The sequence below is a fragment of the Dreissena polymorpha genome, chromosome 11 (genome assembly GCF_020536995.1).
Source record: "Dreissena polymorpha isolate Duluth1 chromosome 11, UMN_Dpol_1.0, whole genome shotgun sequence".
In the NCBI taxonomy this organism is placed as follows: domain Eukaryota; kingdom Metazoa; phylum Mollusca; class Bivalvia; order Myida; family Dreissenidae; genus Dreissena; species Dreissena polymorpha.
In genome coordinates, this window is record NC_068365.1 from 41706620 (window position 1) to 41728104 (window position 21485).

General features: G+C 35.1%; 2 protein-coding genes across 8 annotated transcripts in view; both read left to right on the plus strand.

Annotated features, from left to right (window-relative positions):
• Window positions 1-1578, plus strand: part of LOC127850563 (mitochondrial glutamate carrier 1-like) — a 31612-nt gene extending 30034 nt beyond the window's left edge. For all 7 annotated transcript variants that reach the window (XM_052383686.1, XM_052383687.1, XM_052383690.1 and 4 more), the window contains 2 exons: window positions 456-531; window positions 1011-1578. In XM_052383686.1, the coding sequence (XP_052239646.1) occupies window positions 456-531; window positions 1011-1164 (230 nt within the window). In that variant the 3' untranslated portion in view covers window positions 1165-1578. The remainder of the gene's footprint in view (window positions 1-455; window positions 532-1010) is intronic.
• An 11595-nt stretch (window positions 1579-13173) lies between these two features.
• On the plus strand, window positions 13174-21485 carry LOC127851304 (uncharacterized). The gene is made up of 4 exons (XM_052385006.1): window positions 13174-13449; window positions 16562-16745; window positions 18674-18784; window positions 20500-21485. Exons 2-4 carry the CDS (start codon window positions 16589-16591, stop codon window positions 21321-21323), a joined length of 1092 nt encoding a protein of 363 aa, XP_052240966.1. The 5' UTR covers window positions 13174-13449; window positions 16562-16588; the 3' UTR covers window positions 21324-21485.

Here is a 21485-nt window from a genome sequence, read left to right on the forward strand (position 1 = left end):
CAGTGACTCGAAACAGTAAAATGGTTTCCAGATGGTAACTCAACAATTCTTAGGCCTAGGATCATGAAACTTCATAGGTACATTGATCATCACTGGCAGGTGATCCCTATTGATTTTCAGGTCACTTGACTAGGTCAAAGGTCAAGGTCACAGTGACCTGAAGCAGTAAAATGGTTTCTAACTTATTCACACAATGGCTGCCACTACAACTGACAGCCCATTTGGGGGGCATGCCTGTTTTACAAACAGCCCTTGTTTGGGTCAAATTCACTTTTTTAGTGTAAAAACCGTTGATCCATTTAGAGAAAAATAATATATAAATACCTATAATACAATATTTAATAGGTCTGCATGGATGAGTGTTGTATGTCATAAATTAGAATAGATTTTATACCAATGCTTGTGGAAAATTGCCAATCTTTTAACAAAGAATGTTTGTGTTTTTTTTACTCTAGTTGTCAAGACGCGTTTGCAGACCCTCCATAAAGGGGCCGGGGAGCAATCATACAACGGGATAGTGGATTGTTTCAGGTAGGGGAAGAGAATGATTGATCTGCGTTCTGGAAAAACAGGACTTAATACATGATGCATAAAGTGTCATCCTGGATTAGCCTGTGCAGTCCTTTTAATACAAAGGATGCTGGTTCAAGCCCATATGTTTCCTTTCTTAAATTCAATACTTGTTATTAAAATGAAGCTCTACAATGCCTTGGTTAAAATCTAGTTATTAATGGTATTTACTGACATACTTCAAAAGGTGCCCCAATCTGTGAATAAGTCCCTTTAAACTTGAAAACATACCACTATTTCAAATTTGGAAGAAACTTTGCATGTTGGAAGAAGTAATTTTGTTTGAAATTTATTTTGTAACCATATCATATGGTGTCAAAGTTGTTAAAAATGTCTTTTTTTTTAACACAATTTAAATTAGTATAACTTTGATACAATTTTTCAATTAATTTTGCTAAATGAGGTAAGTTTGCAACTTATGCTTCCTTCCTTATGCTCAGAAAAGTGTACATGCTGGAAGGACCAAAAGCTTTCTTCAAAGGCGCGTTTTGCCGTGTACTGGTTATAGCCCCGCTGTTTGGTATCGCTCAGACTGTCTACTACCTCGGTATAGCCGAAAGGTTGCTAGCTGCCGTGGGTTATGAGACTCAATAACGGAGTTGACCTGATTGTTGTGTTATTGACATTTTTGTATGGGTATTTTTATTTCAATCCAGTTTATACTGGTTTTTCTGTTTCATACCAGTTGTTTCCCTTTGCTGTGTTAAAGTATACATATTTATTCAAAACTATATACTTTGAATTTCAAGTAATCATGTTTTTATTATATTATTTGTTATCAACTAATCTCAAGTTAATAGTATAGGTATGAAGGAATTCAACTACCAGTGATTTCATGACATTTAACTAGTTGTGTGTGTACATGTATTTTTTACAGCCAAAACTAATGGACATCAGGTGTTTTTTTGGCCCGATTTTATAGCCGAAATTCAGCTATGTTCCCAATCCCAAAAAGTATACTTTTTTCCCAAAATGTGGCAAAAAATTCCCAATTGCCAAAAAAAATATTTTTTTTTTTTTTTTACAAAGAAGTCTTATGTGTATTTTATCTCAATTTTAATTCAATTACATCTAACAAAGTATTATATGATTTTTTTTTCTTTTAATTTGAATGATTATAAAGAGTTAAATCAAATTTAGTATTTCCCTAATCAGTGGACTTTTTGTGTGGAAAAAAAGGCTAATGAATTTATTTTCCCAATTTTATGAAAATGCCGATAAAATTCCCAATTCCAAAGCCATGGGCTATCTTCCCAAAAATTGGAGAAAAAAACCTGGAGATTACTCAGCTACATGGATATAGCGGACAACTCTGCTACATGTATATAGCGGACAACTCTGCTACATGTATATAGCGGACAACTCAGCTACATGTATATAGCGGACAACTCTGCTACATGTATATAGCGGACAACTCTGCTACATGTATATAGCGGACAACTCAGCTACATGTATATAGCGGACAACTCTGCTACATGTATATAGCGGACAACTCTGCTAACGGTATATAGCGGACAACTCTGCTACATGTATATAGCGGACAACTCTGCTACATGTATATAGCGGACAAATCTGCTACACGTATATAGCGGACAACTCTGCTACATGTATATAGCGGACAACTCAGCTACATGTATATAGCGGACAACTCTGCTACATGTATATAGCGGACAACTCTGCTACATGTATATAGCGGACAACTCTGCTACATGTATATAGCGGACAACTCTGCTACCGGTATATAGCGGACAACTCTGCTACATGTATATAGCGGACAACTCTGCTACATGTATATAGCGGACAACTCTGCTACATGTATATGGCGGACAACTCTGCTACACGTATATAGCGGACAACTCTGCTACATGTATATAGCGGACAACTCTGCTACCGGTTATTCAAACATGACATGTTTATAGAATCTGATTGGGTCTATGTTTATAATGATCTTACTATTAGTTTTTGTTATCATATTCAAAGGTGTAAATATAACTCGCCCACTCGAAATTAAGGACTAAATTTTGCCCTGTGCTAAAATTATAACTGAATAGGCCTGATTGGGCGATCCCATTTTAATACAGTTTACATTTATGATTATCGATTGTTTTGTGACACGATTACACAAGTATTATAGTGGTGAACATTTTAACACATTTTACATTTATGGCACTAGTTTGTTTCGAGACAGGATTACACAAGTATTATAGTGGTTAAACATTTTAACACATTATACAACCATGTTGATCAATCATTTCTTAGAAACGATTACGCAAGTATTTTAGTGGTGACCATTTTAAAGCATTTTACATTCATGCTAATCGTTCATTTGTAGACACGATTACGCAGGTATTTTTATGGTAAACCATTTTAACACATTTTTCTTCCATGATAGTCGTTTGTTTTTATGCATGATTATGCAAGTATTTTAGCTGTTAACCCATTTATGCCTAGCGTCTAGAAAAAAAGCCTTGGCAAACAGCGTAGACCCAGATGATATGCCGCATGATGTGGCGTCTCATCTTGGTCTGTGCTGTTTGCTTACAGGAATTTCTGTAAAAAATATTCTAAATATAGAAATCATTATACTAAACATCCCTAATTTTGGAAATAAATTGATCCAATTTAGAAGGATGGGAGAGTCCACTAGACATAAATGGGTTGATAATACATAGTGTGCTTCTTATTATTACTGGTAAGTTGCTTGAAAGTCCATTTGAGGTAAATATGTCAAAGATGAAGGTTGATGTTAGTTAGTTAGTGGAACATATTTTAGAAACATTTGTTATCTAATATAGCAGATTTTATTTAGAGAAAAATCTATCTCCTATCTTGTTAGTTGTTTTGGTTGCAATTCAGGCTGTTGAACTGTTAATATATATATTGTTGTATATGCATTAATGTGCTTAAAATGTTATTGAATGTTTCTTTACTCCCTTATAATAATGTTTGTGAAATTTATATGGATTGGACAATTGGTATATTGTTAATGTTTAAATATTTAGACATTCAAACAGCTATGTACATCAAATATAAGTAACTTATACAGATACATGTATTTCATCAATAAATAAGATCACATCCATTTGTTATTTTCTCCTCATGAAGATGTTTGCCAAAACATTAAATATCAAGTTGACAAAAAAAACATGGTGTGAGCTTTTCCAAATTGTCAAAAATAAATTATAAGAAGATGTGATATGAGTATGATTTTTGTATCTTAATCATACATAGAAACTATGTTGGTTTCTGCTTTGTGCATGGTGTAATTTTGTTGTTCACTATAAAACAAAACATTTTAATTATGGTTTATACAAGCTGTTTATTTTTTATGATTTTAGTTTTACCTGTAGTTTTTCATATTATAGTTTTGATTTAAGTATGATAAAATAAATTGCTGATATTTAAATGGTAGACAACTCCTTATAATCACATGGAAGTAAATATTTAACTGTGATCTTTTTCAAAACTTAGATTGTTTGTTTAATTCGTGTCTTGTATCTTTTAACTGTTGTATAAATTAATGAATATCACTTATGTTAGTTCATGTATACTATGTTAAAATATTTTGATATGTTAAATGTTAATTATGATTTATTTTACTAACCAGTAGTCAGTTTAGCCAGTTTAACATTTTTGTTGCACTTTGGTAGCGGCCAATAAATAAAAGGTTGAAATTAGCGACCGATTAGGATGGCCATTGTGCAGCTTATGTACTACCTCTAGTTCACAGTTTAATAATTGTTGAGGGGCATTCACTGAGTCAATTGGAGAATTATGCCATGTTGTTTATGACACTGTGTTGATTAACAAAAAGACAAACAAATATAGAGGTCTGTGCTATTATGTTTCTCTTGAATTAACTTCATAATATATAAAGCCTTGCCCTTGGACAACACTTTTATTGTACCTTTCGTTTAAAGGAACCAAAAATTCAGTTTAGGCGGAAAGTGTTGACCCTGATTAGCATGTGCAGACTGCATAGGTTTATGCGACACTTTCGGTCAGTTCATAAAACACAGAGCTGGACTAATATTATTCATTGTCACATTTGTTTCATTTGTGCATGAACGTACTATGAACACTTATACATATAGAGAATAGTACTGGTATATAAGTGTTGAATCAAAAAAAAGTTTAATTTGCAGAATTAGAAAAAACCTTAACCCTGCTCCCAGTGAGTTGTTAAGGTTGTCATGCCAACCAAAGTCACATTTTAGACTTAAGATTAGGTAGTTATATTTTGTCATTTGAATATTATCAAAAAGTAAATAAAGGAAAAGAATTTTAAACTTCAAATGAAGTCATGAAAATAAACTAATTGACATCATTTTACTATAGGTTTATCTTTTCTATAACAATGTGGTAATAAAGCGTCATATAAAGTTTATATCATGCGGTGCTTTTTTGTCATTTCAGGTTTGTGTAATAGTGCGATTTGTTTGTCTCATTATGTGCCAGTTGACAAACATTTCAGTCATTTCTTCTTTGAAGAAAAAAGTACTTCCAAGACAAATGGAAGAAGATATGGTTTTGAACTACTGCGTGTTCATGATAATACAGTCAATCTCAGAGGCGACGTGGAGCAATTATACAAGTGAATGCTGGCATTTTGTTGAGTTCTGTGCTGAAAATACTTTCCTGATGAATTGTAATTGAATGTCAGAAATCCACAGAAGAAATTTAAAGTAAAATAAAAACTGGCATGTTTGCGTTTTTCTGTGCTTTAATTGTGATTGTTAGTACCGTTAGTTGTAGATTTTGCCTTGTCACTCTTACATACTTATATTGCTTGTCCCTTTTATTTACCGATCTGTCTTATATTGCTTATATTACATTATACTGACTTACAATATACTTGCATAGCTCATATATAGCTCTCCAATCTTAACCTAGCTGACACTGATCTTTATGCATACATGTTTTATAAACGAATACATTAAAGTAGTTCTTGTATTCAAATCAATTTAAATACATAAAATACTATATCACGAATTGCAAAAACTTAAGCCAAAACAAAACAGTTAATACAATCATACAATTCAAGTGTATCTTGTATCAATGCGATGTGGTTTAACTATACAAGCATGACTTTTTACACATATATTTTCACCTCACTTGTTGAGCGTTACTGTTAATTTTGTTCAATTCAATGCATCTTAATATATATTGGTGTTTATATTTTTATTAGTGGTATTGCAGTCCTATGTGTTTGTTTATTACATGTCCAAAATTATCAAAATTAATACAGTTCTTACAGCAATTATTTTGTGTTTTTTCACTTTCTTCTAGTCTTGAAGTATTATATTTTGATAACAATACAAGTCATGACTTGTGTGTAGCATGGAGGATTTTTTTCCTTTTAATTCAATAAGTCCTAGTGGCGGGTTTCCTTATATGGCTTAACACTTTCCCACTTAGATAAGTATTTTACACATTAATTTTTTCCCTAAGAAGGTTAATTAAGAATTAAATAGCATTTTTCTGCATTTCATCGGTGTATGAACTGTCGGGAAAATTACGCCTAATTTGCATAAACGCCGACGACGTTTATGCATAAATAAGTTGTATTTTTTCCGACAGTTCATACACCGATGAAATGCAGAAAAATGCTATTCAATTCTTATAATTGCAACACAAAATGATCTTTAAGCTGACATTCTATCGTTGTAAGGTTATAAAAGTCCTTTTTAATCTAGCGTATGATCTATTTTCAGTTTCGGTTTCATCTCCGTCGAACGGGTATATCGTTGAAGTTCGCGCAAACAATATAACGTCATTTCGCTATTGACCAATAAAAATCAACGCCATTAAAATTTGCGCAAAATATTACGTCATTTTGGCAACTTGTTTATGACCCGAAAGTAGCACCATGACTATTCATGTTTAAATTTGCATACGAAGTTGGTTCATCGGAAACTGAAAGACCGGTCACGTGAACAAATTATCCAATCAGAATGCAGCATTCATATGAATGTGACAGAAGTTGTAATTATATTAAAAGGGGCCTTTTCACAGATTTTGGCATATTTTGAAGTTTGTCATTAAATGCTTTATATTGATAAATGTAAACATTGGATCTTAAAAGCTCCAGTAAAAAATCAAGAATAAAATTAAAAAAAGGAAAAAAAGTAGCCGGTACCGGGGCTCGAACCAGTGACCTCCGGAGTCCTGGAGTTAGTCTGAAGTAAAAACGCATTAGCCCTCTCGGCTATTCCGCCGTGTACACATAAGATAAGTATTTTATACCTTATATAAGCAATCTTCGTAGTTTCGTAAATTTAAACGACAACAACAGAACTCTCCAAATTATTCAATCGTTTCGCGTTGCAACGCTTTATAATTTTTAGGTTTTCAAATCGTCAAAAGATGCATATAATGGCTATATTGGACTATGGTAAATGTTCAGTAATACTGTTTACTCACAAATATCATAACTAAAACGAAAATTTGCGAATCTGAAACAACTTTTTTCAATTTTGTCAATTTACCAAACCGTGAAAAGATCCCTTTAAGTAAAGACCTTTCTTTCTAGATTTAAGTTTTTAAAGCTTCATTGCCAACACTTAGATACTTATGAGCAGCATCCAGCATAAAACCTGAACATACTGCATGTTTCTCGCAGGCTGTTCTGGTTTTATGCTGTTTGCGCAAAGCCCTTTTCACTTTGCTTCTGAGTGGAAAAAGGTCAAGTGAAAATTTGTTATCCTGGAAGTCATTCCAACCTTCATGAAACTGCTCAGAACATGCTCAGTTTGAAAATATCTCTGGTCAATTGAAAAACAAGGGCGTTGCGGTTTTCTTTCTTTATATAGCTGCAGTTAAACCTTTGGAACATTCTTTAAGTCACAAATTTAGTCAACTCTTAATTAAACTGGCTCAGGACATTTGTTCTAATGATATCTTAATTAAGTTTCAAAATGGTTTCGGCCTGCTGAAAAACACACTAATGGCCGCCAGGAGTTATCAGTTTTACCTGTATGACAATATTTAAGCCTTAATATTTGTTATAGCCCTCATTAGACCTCTTTCCTGTTGGGGAGGGGGGGGGCACTTGTTATCATAAAATGTGTTTGTTTCACATAGAGAAGAACCTTTTGTTTAAAGGCAATGAAAATATATCCTCTGAATGCATGTAAATTTATATTATGACACCCATGGTATTAATGCAGACATTTGAATATTACCAAATACAGGGTAACATGGCTGAAACAACATCCTTCTGGTGAGGATTGGTGGTGAACTGAAACAAACTAGCTTTATCAAATCTTAAAACAACTATTTAAATATTATCTTTATTAAGGTAGTAAAATGTATTTTTTGCAGAAAATTACTGAGTAGAAAACAACTATTTTATTATGCCCCTGAAGGAGGGAATATAGTGATCGCACTGTCCGTCTGTCTGTCCTTCCGTCACACTTTTGCGTTTAGGTTTCAACAAATGCTCATAACTTCTATGTCGCTTCAGATGTAACCTCCATATTTGGTATGCATGTGTATATGAACAAGACCTTTCAATACGCACAAAAATTTTTACTCCTTTGACCTTGACCTTGAACTTAGGGTCCGCGTTTAGGTTTCGAAATCTGCGTTTTTCGGGGGCATATGTCTTCCGATGGAGACAGCTCTTGTTTAAGTTGTTGTTTTCATATCAAATCCTAAAAACTATTATGTATGGCTTGTCCAAAATCCAATTTTATATCTCTAGCTAATCCTTCTTAAGGCATTTGAGCCGCCTGCTTAGCAGTAAAAATGAGTCGCGTTCTGGGAATAATGCATGTGCGTAAAGTGTCGTCCCAGATTAGCCTGTGCAGTCCGCACAGGCCAATCAGGGACGACACTTTCCGCCTTAATTGGATTTTTGCTACGATGAGACTTCATTTAAACGAAAAATGTCATAAAAGCGGAAAGTGTTGTCCCTGATTAGCCTGTGCGGACTGCACAGGCTAATCTGGGACGACACTTTACGCACATGCATTATGCCCAGTTTTCTCAGAACGCGACTCAAATAAATGAACATCTCCGACGCAATATTCCGCTGCTATTTTTGATTAGCATTATTATAACCCTTGACTCACTCATAGCATGCCGCCACAATAAATGATCCCTATGAACTAAGACTTGTTGCTCTTTTATTATTGACTCTTTCGAATGATTTGTGTCGTTTCCACTCGAAATATCTGTACTTATGGTCCGAATTTGCTGATATTGTAATATGTAATGCGTGGAATTGCGCATTTGTTTAGTCGCTTTGCCCCAATCCTTTCAATAAAATAGTGTCATTTCATCAGATAGAGTTCATTTCATTTCTGTACAAGACATTTGAACAAATAAGCAATCTCGATTAAATTTAAAGCACCTTCCGGACAAAGAACAATTAGCATCCAAGCGTTCTTCGAATAAATATATATTATTCACGCGTGGTCGAAAGTTACTATTTCGATATATTTGAATAGTAAATAACGTAAATACTCTTGTCACGTACGTCAAAGACTATTTGGACCGACATATATTTCAGAGCTGCAAATGTACTATACAACTGATACAAATATTTACAGATGGTACACAACGTTGATTATCTTTAATATGTTACAATATACAAACACATTAAGGCAATTATAGTGTAAACAGGCGTTTTTACACTGATGATGAATGATGTGTAAAAGGTATAAATAAGAAAGGCGCAAGAAATCGCAAGGAACGCTAAAGAAAAACAAGCGTAGTCGCTACCAGTGACAATATTCTATGAAGATGTTTGGCTATATTAAGTCCATTTGCTGGTTTTAAGATGTAGACATTAATTTGGGTGCAACGATTTACAACAACGAGAGTGATAATGGTTCTTGATATTAAATTGTGTTATGGTTCACGCTTAGTCTTTAACCCATTTATGCCTAGCGTCTAGAAAAAGACGGACTGCACAGGCTAATCTGGGACGACACTTTACGCACATGCATTATGCCCAGTTTTCTCAGAACGCGACTCAAATCGAAAAAAAAATCCTAGGTTTCGTACCCAGCGTACGTATCGAATACATTTTATTCGCACCAAGAGCTTTCAAATGCTAACATTGTTAAATGTATTTGTTTTACAAACGCCATAGTATTAATAGAAATAAACATCATTTTCCCAACGGATAACATTTCTGCATGCACATAATTATTATCTGTGAACAGAGACTTCAAACTATTTTTTTCTTTTCAGAAGTATGCTACACGCAGGTAACATTAACCAAAGGAAAATTAGCAAGGTATGGTAATTATTTTTTATTTTAGCTATACTTAACACAAGCAGAAGGAGACACTGCGATTACTATATGCCCCGCACTCCATTCGGTGGTCGGATCGATACTTAGAAATCGTCAACAGAAAATCTAAATTGCAGTAAATATGTATATGTTGTTAAGTCTTAATAATATACACCATTTTGAAATATCAATTTGCTTTTAAATAAATCAATAAGCGAGAGAACGAAGATTTAATTATGTTCTTAACATACTAAACTATAAGATATAACAGTCTAGAATAACCGAACAGCCTAAAGTTGATACCAAATGTCTTAAACTGAATTGATGGGTACCCAAATGGTATCTTTCAATATGTGGACACTTTTTCGAAACGCTTTAGGACGAGCTTTCATCGAAATGACATGATAAGCCAAAGTGCTTACTCTAACCAATCATGATGTTTATTTGACATGGCAGTCGAATAACTATATACTTTTCAAGTGTTTGACAAGATTATGGTTTTCATCAGAAAATCAGTTTGATGTTGTGCTTTGAAATGCTGGGTATCACTTCGTCAAAGTTCGGTAGATTTAATCAATGCTGGGTATCACTTCGTCAAAGTTCGGTAGATTTATTCAGTACGATTTGCTTGTACGTGCTTTAAAGGGACCGTTATTTCGTCGTAAAAATGTAGCGATTTTACTGTATATAAGAAGAAGAGAGACTAAATGCAATAAATACCATTTGTTCTTAAAATATTTAAAAGTTAAAGTAAACGTTTTCCAAAAACAAAATTCATAGCCAATTGTTGACAATAAAACAAAGTCACTTTACTAATTGTGTTCATGTACTCGTTCGCGTCCCGATTATAAGAGCCGCGTTCTGAGAAAACTGGGCTTAATGCATGTGCGTGAAGTATCGTCCCAGATAAGCCTGTGCAGTCCGCACAGGCTAATCAGGGACGACACTTTCCTCTTAATGGTATTTTTAGTTTCAAGGAAGTCCCTCCTTACCGAAAATCAAGTTTATGCGGAAAGTGTCGTCCCTGATTAGCCTGTGCGGACTGCACAGGCTAATATGGAATGACACTTTGCGCACATGCCCAGTTTTCTCAGAACAAGGCTCATAATGAGTATTGTCATTCTATCACGCTCATTTTATGTATTTGTAAACATTTAACCGACCACATTTTAAAACATGACTTAGACCAAAGGCGTTTATATAATACGTGTATATAGAGAATACTAGGTCGGTGCCGAATAAAGCAAAGTTTATTTTGCGAGGCTTAGAAAATCTGAACCACGTTACATAATACAAAATATTACTTACAATCGTATGGCAATCATCATAGGGCAAACCGTAAGTCAGATGAATTTGCGTCTACCGGTAAACATAGTATGCATTCTTTTCCTTGTGTTCGGCTGAGCGCCAACAGACCATTATGAGAGCTTTGTTCATCGCATTCGGTTGTACTGTAATAGACCCATGTTCTGGGAATACTGGGCTTAATGCATGTGCGGCAAGTGTCAACCCAGATAAGCCTGTGTCAGGGAAGACACTTTCCGGTTTGAAATTTTTCGTTTAAAGAAAGTCTCTTCTTAACAAAAGTCGAATATAGGCGGAAAGTGAAGCATTAAGCCCAGTTTTTCCAGAACGCTGTTCAATACCAGACAGTTTTAGGAACGAACATATCTGCTGGCTATGTTCCATGATAATAAAGCGTTGAAGATAACTATTGTATGAACCGGATATTTCATATTTCGATCGTGTACGGCTTTAATCGCATGCGCAGCTGACAAAAGACATTTGTTATTTGAATCTAAATAACTCTGATTTGTCGGTAACTATTTGCATAAGGTTTTCATTTGTGCCAAGAATCGTTAGGTTTCACATTTCTGTGGTGAAGTAAACGTAAAAGGACGAGATATTTGCGCTAATCAATCTCCACAATTGACTGCACTTGAGTTTCACCAGAATCGATGTTTTTGTTTATTTAAGAATAATATTGCAGGAGCTATGCATGACTGTTCCTCGTTTGATAAACTGCCGCTGAAACAGTTCCTTTCAAGTCATTAATGCAATTCAAAAATATTTGTTCTTTTCTGATATTATATTCGTTTTATTCAAAAAAGGTTGATTGTTTTGTGCTTGGGTGGCTGGCCTGTTTTGGTTCTTTGAACTAATTCCATGTGGTGTAACATAGTAGTCAAGCTATTGTAAATATTATATCTCTTGAAAAATCTAACAGATATGGTACGTAATGATCGACACGCTGAAGAACAGCAACAGTAGCGCACGACAAAGACAGAAAAAGCAGTAATATTAAGTTTATATGCATCATCGTCTGCATTTATCGTAAATGATTGAACAGCATGTTGTTACTGTTTTTGCTATTATTGTTGCAGTTTGAGTTGTTGTTATTGTGGAGGTGGTGGTAGCAGCAGTAACTGTTTTTGAAGTAGAAGTAGGAGAAGAAGTGGTAGTAGTTGTGGAAGTTGCAGTAGTAAAGTAGAAGTTGTTGATGTTATCGCTGTTGTTATTGATGTAGAAATAGAAATAGTGTTAGAAGTAGTAAGGGTAGTAATGGTAGTACTTGTTATAAAAGTTGTTGCAAATAATGATAGTTGAAATAGCAAAGCAGTTGTAGTAAAAGTAGCAGCATGATTATTAGCAGTTGTTTGCTTTTGTATTGTATGTTTCTTTCTTACGAGTCTTTTTACGGTTTTACTATAGTCATATAAGAAAAAATGACCCGCCCCCTGGCGACCAAGTTTTTCCACAGACCGGAACCATTTTTGAATTCCTCCAAGATATCATTAAAACAAATGTTCTGACCAAGTTTCACGAAGATTTGACAATAGATGTGTCTTCGAGGTTTTTACAAGCTTTTAATATAGCCATATAAGGAAAAATGCCCCAACCCCTGACGGCCATGTTTTTCAACCAACCGGAACCATTTTCGAACTCGTCAAAGATGTCATCGGAACATTTTACTGACCATGTTTCATGAAGGTCAGACAATAACTATGGCCTCTAGAGTGTTAACACTGCACATGTTGACGACGCACGACGGGCGACGGACAAAAGGTGATCACAAAAGCTCACCATTGAGCACAACGTGCTCAAGAGACCTAAAATAACATTATTCAATATTATTCATGTTCTATTACAGAACAGAACAGTAAGTTTATTTATTTCACATGATGCTTATCGCCAAATACATTAACGCAATATTTAATGCAAACATAAATACTCAAATTATTTTATTATTTTATGCGTCTCTAACAATTTACTTATATGCCCCTTTAAAACTAGACAATCGGTAAATCTCCACAAATATGAAACAACAGAAGCCGTCAGTTATCATTTGGCGATGTGATTGATAATTAAGCCTATTCATCTGTGAGTGCCGCGATTTAAACAAATAGTGGAAATGTCTTTGATGTGCTTTACTGATATGCTTCCATTGAACATAGACGCGGTAAAAGACAAAATACCGGTCACTTCGTGTCGATCGTGTTTAAATATATTTTAGCGTATATACCCTTTATTTGGAACGCATCCTGACAGTGTGTTAGTTTGTTATCTTGTGAGTTAAAAGTAAGCCTGTGCATGCAATTTGGAGTTAAAACCTCGTTTCGTAAACCATCCGGCAGGTAAATATATAGCATAATCGTGCATGATAGTTTGAATGTACGTATAAGATATGTTAATTATTCACCTAATATGTTGAATATGATGTCTAAATCATTTTACAATAAATAGTTGATACAAAATATAGCCTGCGTCATGTGTTTCAACGTAGACACTTTGTACCTTTCACAAGCAACTAAACATCATATGTATAAAGAAAATCAACACTTTGTTAGTGAGTTCTTATTATACTTAAACGATATTGACGATACCGCCTGTGTGTCTGTATATGACGTCATATCTAAACGTGAATAGCTCTAATAATATATTTGGGCCGTGTTCTGTGAAAAGGGGGTTTAATGGATGTACGTAAAGTGTCATCCCAGATTAGCCTGTGCAGTCTACACAGGCTAATCAGGGACGACACTTTCCGTTTTTATGATATTTTATGTTTAAAGACAGTCTCTTTTAGCAAATATCAAGTTAAGACGAAAAATGTCGTCCCTGATTAGCCTGTGCGGACTGCTAATTTGTGGTTTTCGTAACAACCTTTTTTGTTGTTGTATAATTTAATCTTGTTAAAGTTGATGCGAAAAATCTCAAACAATCAATTTACCCGCCACGAACATGCAATGACCATGTAAAATTTGAGTGTATGTTCTACGTGTAGCTCTATTTGAACTTTTATTGTGGTTTATCATTATTTTTATTTTATTAATCTTGTCACTGCTTTTTATAGACGTAGATGTACGTATGCTTCAATCGTGTGCACCAAGCAGTAATCAGGATAGACTAGTTCAATAATAATTTATCTTGTATTTATATTTTTAAGAATTATAGCTCCAAAAATATGATAAAGATGAAATGTGTTGCTACAGACGGTTTACTCGGTAATTATTTGTTGTTGTTTTTTCACAGGCCTATATGATTCGAACGATCGGCATCAAGTTCTTGTGCAATTTATTTAGCCACGTTATTTCGTCGTTGAATATATGTCAAATGCTCAACATAATATGTAACCGACGTTACATCAACACTATTGGCTGTATCCACTAAATAGTGAATATACCGCAAGTTGTGTTGACTGGGTTGGTATGTTAGGTAACCATGCTCTTAAGCAGCATAGCTATTGCTGCATGTGTTTACAATAGTAAAATCTTTTAATCTTCTTTACCTTAAAAATACAAATTACGTCGACTTAAAACCGCTAAGCCTAATTATTATATGTAAGTGAACGCAATTTGATTAGCATGGGAATTATGAAATTAAAATATTTATTTTTTTAATGCGAGTTTTTTAATAGTGAAGTTTTTATAAGATATGGCATTGGCTTTAATAAATAAATTTCAGAAATAGTCATGTAAAGATCGTAAGATGGCAATAAAATTGCGCCTCGCTCAGGGAAAACGGGGCTTAACACATGTGCATAAGTGTCTTCCCTGATTGGCATGTGCGGAGTGCATAGGCTAATATGGGACAACTCTTTCCGCTTTATTGTGATTTTTCTGTTAAAATGATGTCTCTTCTTAACGAAATCCAATTTAAGCATGAAAGGTCGTCCCATATTAGCCTGTGCAAACTGCACAATCTAATATTGGACGATATGTTGCGCACATTCTTTAAGTCCCGTTTCCCTAGAGCGCGGATCAATTATTTAAAATGTAAATTATTGTCTTTGCCTTCATCAATATAGCAACTTGCATGTAACTTTTTTTACACCAGAACTATTTAATCATGCTTTCCATTGAGAGTTGTGTTGAAACAAACCTCCATTGTTATAGACCGTTGGACTTACAAGTATTTACAATTACAATCGCTTGGTTTAAAGATAATCACTTCAAATACAACTGCACCAGGAAAATGCACGAACTACTCCTGTGATGAGCGCATTGTATATCTCTTAACTGTGACAAGTCAGTGGTAATCAACAAACTGCAAACACCGCTAAGCACTGCTCAAACCCCACTTTCAAGTGTTTTAAGCCTGTTTTAAGAAGTAGCACCTGTTTGCATAAGTATTCGCTTCCCCCTGATTGACGTTGCATGTAAACCTGTATGTGGGGTCAAACTTTAATTCGTTGTTAAAAATATGCGGAGAAAAAACGATGTCATACATTTGAGCCTCGTCATGCAAAAATGGGTCTTATGCAACATGCGGTCATCGTAGCACCAAGTGAGCATGTGCAAGCGCATACTGGTTACGAGCTGCCAAATCTTGCTTGAATTTATAGCAGACGGTGTCGCTCCTGACCAGACTGTGCGAATGCTGTCATGTTTGGATCTACGCTGGCCTCATATGACTTAAAACCCATTTTCGCATGACGCGGCTCGTTTGTACTGTATTTTTGTCAGTATAATATTCATAGAAACTCCTGTTCGTTGACGCGATACAATTAAATGATATGCATTTATAAATTTACCTTTAAATATTTAATATTTCTATGCAACCTTACAATGTTATTCCGTCTTAGGAAAATCTTTAAAAAAACAACATGCTTTTTGGTAATTTTTTTTTTAAATGACGATTTTTCAGAATTATGAGTTAAGAGGAAGTTAAATTGGAGTAATGTGTGCATTTTGAAGTACCATTTTCTGTCAAGATAATACAATACAACTTTAGGTATCGAGACATGTTGTGTTAAAATGATTTACAACGACATGAAGTACCGGTAACACTTCATGAAGTCATTTACATTTTTATGATTTACAGACATAAATGCCACGTTCGAAACATTGATTTATTACGAATACATGTGCAGATAAAAAAGTACATTCGCCTTTATTCAACATAGTTACATTGAATTTCATGTATACGCTCAACTGTGCATGATGTCTCAGCGCGTTGTATATTAACTAGATTAAATCCCGAGTAATAACAAAAAGACGCGTTTTTTTATTCAAATAGATTCTATACCAATATACCGGTATATTGGTTCGTGTTTGCAGTGAACGTATTTGTAATTATTTAAGAATGTGAATCTGTGATTGATTTTTGCTGCTTACAATTGAAATATCAACGCACAAAAATCTACATGCTAACAGCAATGTTGCAGTTAACAGTCAAATTCATTACTCTACAAAGCCATAAATGTGAAAAAACGCATTTCTTGCTTGTCTGTAATCCTCATGTTTTCAGCCATCTTATATCACATGACCACCCGCCATGTTTAGCGGTAGGGGCAAATCGCGAACGAAGCTGGAACAGCTCTTCCGACAAGATCATAGCGACGTGTACTTCAATAATGACCGACTCAACGACGATCTTGTCAGCCGAATCGAAGATATGGAGAAAGAAATGCACAAACATGACCAGCTGAGGGGTAGGGTGGCTTAAAATTCACATTGCATGCCTCGATAGGAAGGTTAAACTGATACTTAAGAGTTCACATTGCATACCTCGATAGGAAGGTCAAAAGCCTGTGCTGAAGAGTTCGCATTGCATACCTCGATAGGAAGGTCAAACTGGTACTTAAGAGTTCACATTGCATACCTCGATAGGAAGGTCAAACTGGTACTTAAGAGTTCACATTGCATACCTCGATAGGAAGGTCAAACTGGTACTTAAGAGTTCACATTGCATACCTCGATAGGATGGTCAAACTCATATATTCACTCATTTAAAGGAAGAACCTATTGCTAACTAGGTTTAAAATATGTCACGGCAATGACATCGATATATTAAGTTTAATGTTCAAAAACAGCAACATTTTACCACGGCCATTCGTGGGTTGTCGTGACATTAAGATATAAAAGGCTTTTAAAATTCATTATAAGTTATAATGGAGATTCTTTTTGTTAACTTTTTCATATAAAATATAAAAATGATACCGGGTATATGCACTCCAGTTTATAGCGTAACATTTTAATAGAAAGGCATTTACATGTTTATATAACTAATATCTTATCGTGTATGCGTTGCAGAACCACAATGTGCACCAAGTATTGATGTGAAAACAGCACATACTGTATAAGTGGTAAAGTTAGCGAGGTGGAAATGTTTGCGAATTTCGCGAACGCAATAAATTCGCTAAATTTTCCCCCAGCCAAAATTGCGCCCCCATTGAGGTAGAAATTTACGGTGACACCGGGTAAAGATAATTACTGTATACCATCGTGTAAGAAATTTAATCTTGACACTGGTTTAAGATAAAAACTACTTTGTTATCGATTTTACATAATTACGAATATAACATTTTGGAGAAATATATATAAAAACGTATTATAAACAAAATGTTTATTTTATGTTTGATTAACTATTAACATACTGCTTAGTTACGGCATTACTCAAAGATTGCCAAAGCTGTTTGGTTACATCTGAAAATAAATGACTAAACAAATAAACTGATTTTACAAACAGTTGTTTAGGTATCGCATATCGATCAATACAGTAGCCCCATCAGGTAAACATGTTTTCACACCTTATCGCTTGATAACAATAGGATTATTGTTTTCGGAGAAAAGGCATTGTTAACAGTTCCCCCCCCCCCCCCTCACATCAAACAGCAATTTTTGGACAAAGAAAAAGACAGAACGAACTACGCTGAAATCATTTTATTTCACAAGTAAAGTGTGATCACAAATCAGTAAAACAGTTTACATAGAACAAGTTCAATTTATCAATAAAATAAACAACTATTTCACAACACTAACAATGTTAAAATGTTGTCAGCTATAATCCGTCAATCTAACGATCGTTTAAACTAACGGTAAGTATCTGACAATTATAATCGGATTGTATGCAACCAGCAATAAATTACAATTTTTACAACGTGAAATATTTTTTATGTCCTTTTGATACGGGCGATTCGCTAACATTTCCACACGCGAAATGTCTGTTTTTGTGAATTCGCTAACTTTTCGACACGCGGAAATATTCACTTATACAGTAGTTCGTCGAGTTGTGAATATTGAGGTCTTATTCCCAGCACATCACATTAGTTTTATTTAAATTTTCTGTGGCGCTTCAATTTGCAAACGGGTTGTATGTATGCACCGATGTACATGTATTCTTGTTCTGTGATCACTGTGCATGTTGTCAAAACTAAGTCGACGCCCAATGGTCAAGTCCAAAACAACATTTAATAAAATAAAATATGGGCAAAATAAGTCTTTGTATTGTATGTAAAATATGCAAATTAAAATAATCGTTAAACTCGATTTAAAATCTAATCTGCGATTTCCGCAGAAGACAATGTGATGCAAGTGCGATAAACGTAAAAATTGTGATCTGGTGTGGCCATTCCTGCAGGTGTGGAGATCTTCAAACTCCGGCAGGAGATGAAGGAGGGGAGGCTACTCCAGTTGGGCCATCAGGAGGGAGACGAGACGGACGGACGGAGGGTCAGGCCCCACACGGCAGGTGACGTAGTCCACTTATATCAATTCCAGATTTAGTTTTTAAGAATTTAGTAATCTATTTAGCTCGATTGGATCGAAAGCCTATACAAATTAATTTTTGTTGAATCCTATTTTTTTAAACTCGCTTTGACCGAAAGCCGCACAAATGAAATAAAGTTTAATGATTTTTATTTTAGCTCGATTGCACCGAAAGCCTATAGAAATGAAATTAAGTTTACTGATTTTATGTAAGCTCGATTGGAACGCACACGTGTACAAATGAAATTAAGTTTAATAATATTTACCCGGTAATTAAGCTCGATTGAATCGAAAGCCTAAGTCTTATTCGCACCCTTTTGAGACGATTTCCAGTAAATGACAGTACGTTGTGTCTTGTGGTAAGGGTAGATCACGTCCATGATGGAAAACGAACGCGAGGCCCCCTGATCGCAGACGTCGTATAAGACAAAAGCATCTACAAATATACTAGTGTGACCACTAATACAGGAGCAATATGTGTATATGCGCGTTACATTTGAGCCTCGCTCCGGGAAAACATAGTTTTATCAAGTGCGGAAAGTGTTGTCCCAAGTTAATCTGTGGAGTCCGCACAGGCTAATCATGGACGACACTTTCCGCATAAACTGGATTTTTGCTAAGAAGAGACTTCCATAAAACAAAAAAGGATGAAAGCGGAAAGTGTCGTCGCTGATTAGCCTATGTGGACTTCACAGGCTAGTCTGGTGCGACACTTTACGGACATGCGCTAAGCCTGGGTTTCCCACAGTGGGTAACATTTATTGTAAAAGACAGAAGTTACAAAGCCGAAAAATACAAACGTGCTCATTGTTTCATTAGAGCACGTTTAATAAAGTTATGACATATTGTGTAAAAAAGTGAACAAAATGAAATGTGTTACTCTGTTTAAAACTGCTCGTGTGATTTGCTACATGTAAATGTATACAATGTTTGAAAGAATAGACTGTTTTACTTTTGTTCATTGATGTACATTTTGTACAACAGTCACTTATGCCATCTGTAGTATATTCCCTTAAAATCATTAATTCACACAGTGTATGAAGTTTTGAGCCTAGGATATATATCTTATCAGCTACTCGGTCTTGCAACATAATGAAATATGGCCCAAATGTCAACAATGGCGGCGTTGTTTAAAGATCCGATCACTACATTTAAAAGAAATAAGGACACGGGTTTTTATTGGTTTTCGTACGATAACATTAAAAAGTGTATAGAAGCTACAATAAAAAGTTAATTATGTTATAATTTTAATGAAAAATGCATCAACATCTATAACATTCGGATTTTAAGTTACAAACACAGGAAAGTTTGAACGAGAAATGAAACGTATGTCTTAAAAGAAATAAAACGAAAATAAAGCACGAAAATAAGAAAGTGTGATGAAACCCATGCACCATGTCAAGACATATAAAGTTAATTGTCGCGATGGTAAAAATAAAGAATGAAAGAACAATCTTAACCAATAATTAGTGTTTCCTGTCTGCCTATTAGCAGAAAAGGTTATGCACTCGACCAGTAAAACCAGTATTTGTAGCGGCCTATAATATTATTTTTTTGGCATCGTGAAATCATCGCTTGTTAACAAGTTTTCGTGAGAATTAATAATGGTTTGGGACACAAAAGGTTGAAGTCATAATAAAGTTAAGAAGATCTGTGTCGCAAAATATAAATCTAGGAGCTAACATTGTTTTATTGTAGCCGGAAATGCATCACGAATAAAGTCAGCCTCAAGCAGCGGTAAAAAACGCGCCAAATCGGCATGGGCTCGAACGCAGGCAGACGACAAAGTTGGAACCTCGGAAAACAAGCAGACTGAAAGGATCGAAAGGAGCTCATCTCCGACATCGTCGGTATCGACCTTGCAAAACACGAAGACACTGAAACGGTACCGAGACATCACACCAAACCGGTTTAAAGAGAACGGGAGGTTTCCCGCGGAGTGGTATATTCGTTGCATCCCCGCTTCCGATACGGCGGTTCACAACGCACGCATGCGGACAAGAGGCAAATCCGCTCCGTCACCTTTTAATTTTCTGGCAAAAATCAGAGAACAGGAAATGACGGAAAGGAAATTAAAGGAATACACACAAGTGAAACTGACTACAAACGGTGAAAATGCGGCATCGAACATGAATCAAACAGGGGAAGGGTTAAGCTTGATGTGTGAAGATACTGTTAAACCGATTTTATTGTCCCGAAGACGTTTGATGCAAATAGCGAACGAAAAGACCTTCGTTGATCGAGGTCCGAGTAGAAATACAATGCGACATTCCGAATTTATCAATAAAAACAACGAAGAGGTGAACACAATATCTAAAAAGGTTCAAGACTTTTGTGCTAAGCTGGAGGATTTTAAAGCCAACGAGATTATCGAGTTAAAGGAGCGAGAGGAAGCGAGAAAACGCGAACGCGAGGAGCAAGAATATCAAAGAGCTATTGACGAAGCGAAAAGGCGAGAGGCAGATGCAGAAAAACGAAAGGCCGAGGTTGAAGATGATAAATGGGAAAATAAGTGGAGATAATGATTAGTTATCAGTGAATAATTATGTAAACACGTGTATGGAATACTTTCATAATTAACGGTGGTTCTTAAGATGCTTATACATGTACATTTTAATTTATTCTTTATTTTTTAAATAATTTTTAATGTTTGACGTTACCGATGTGTTTTTTAACAGAATTGC

Coding starts and splice junctions, on each gene's coding strand:
- LOC127851304 (XM_052385006.1), top strand. CDS start 16,589: ATGTTTAGCGGTAGGGGCAAATCGCGAACGAAGCTGGAACAGCTCTTC. Junction 16,746..18,673: donor CAAACATGACCAGCTGAGGG/GTAGGGTGGCTT, acceptor CCATTCCTGCAG/GTGTGGAGATCTTCAAACTC. Junction 18,785..20,499: donor GGTCAGGCCCCACACGGCAG/GTGACGTAGTCC, acceptor GTTTTATTGTAG/CCGGAAATGCATCACGAATA.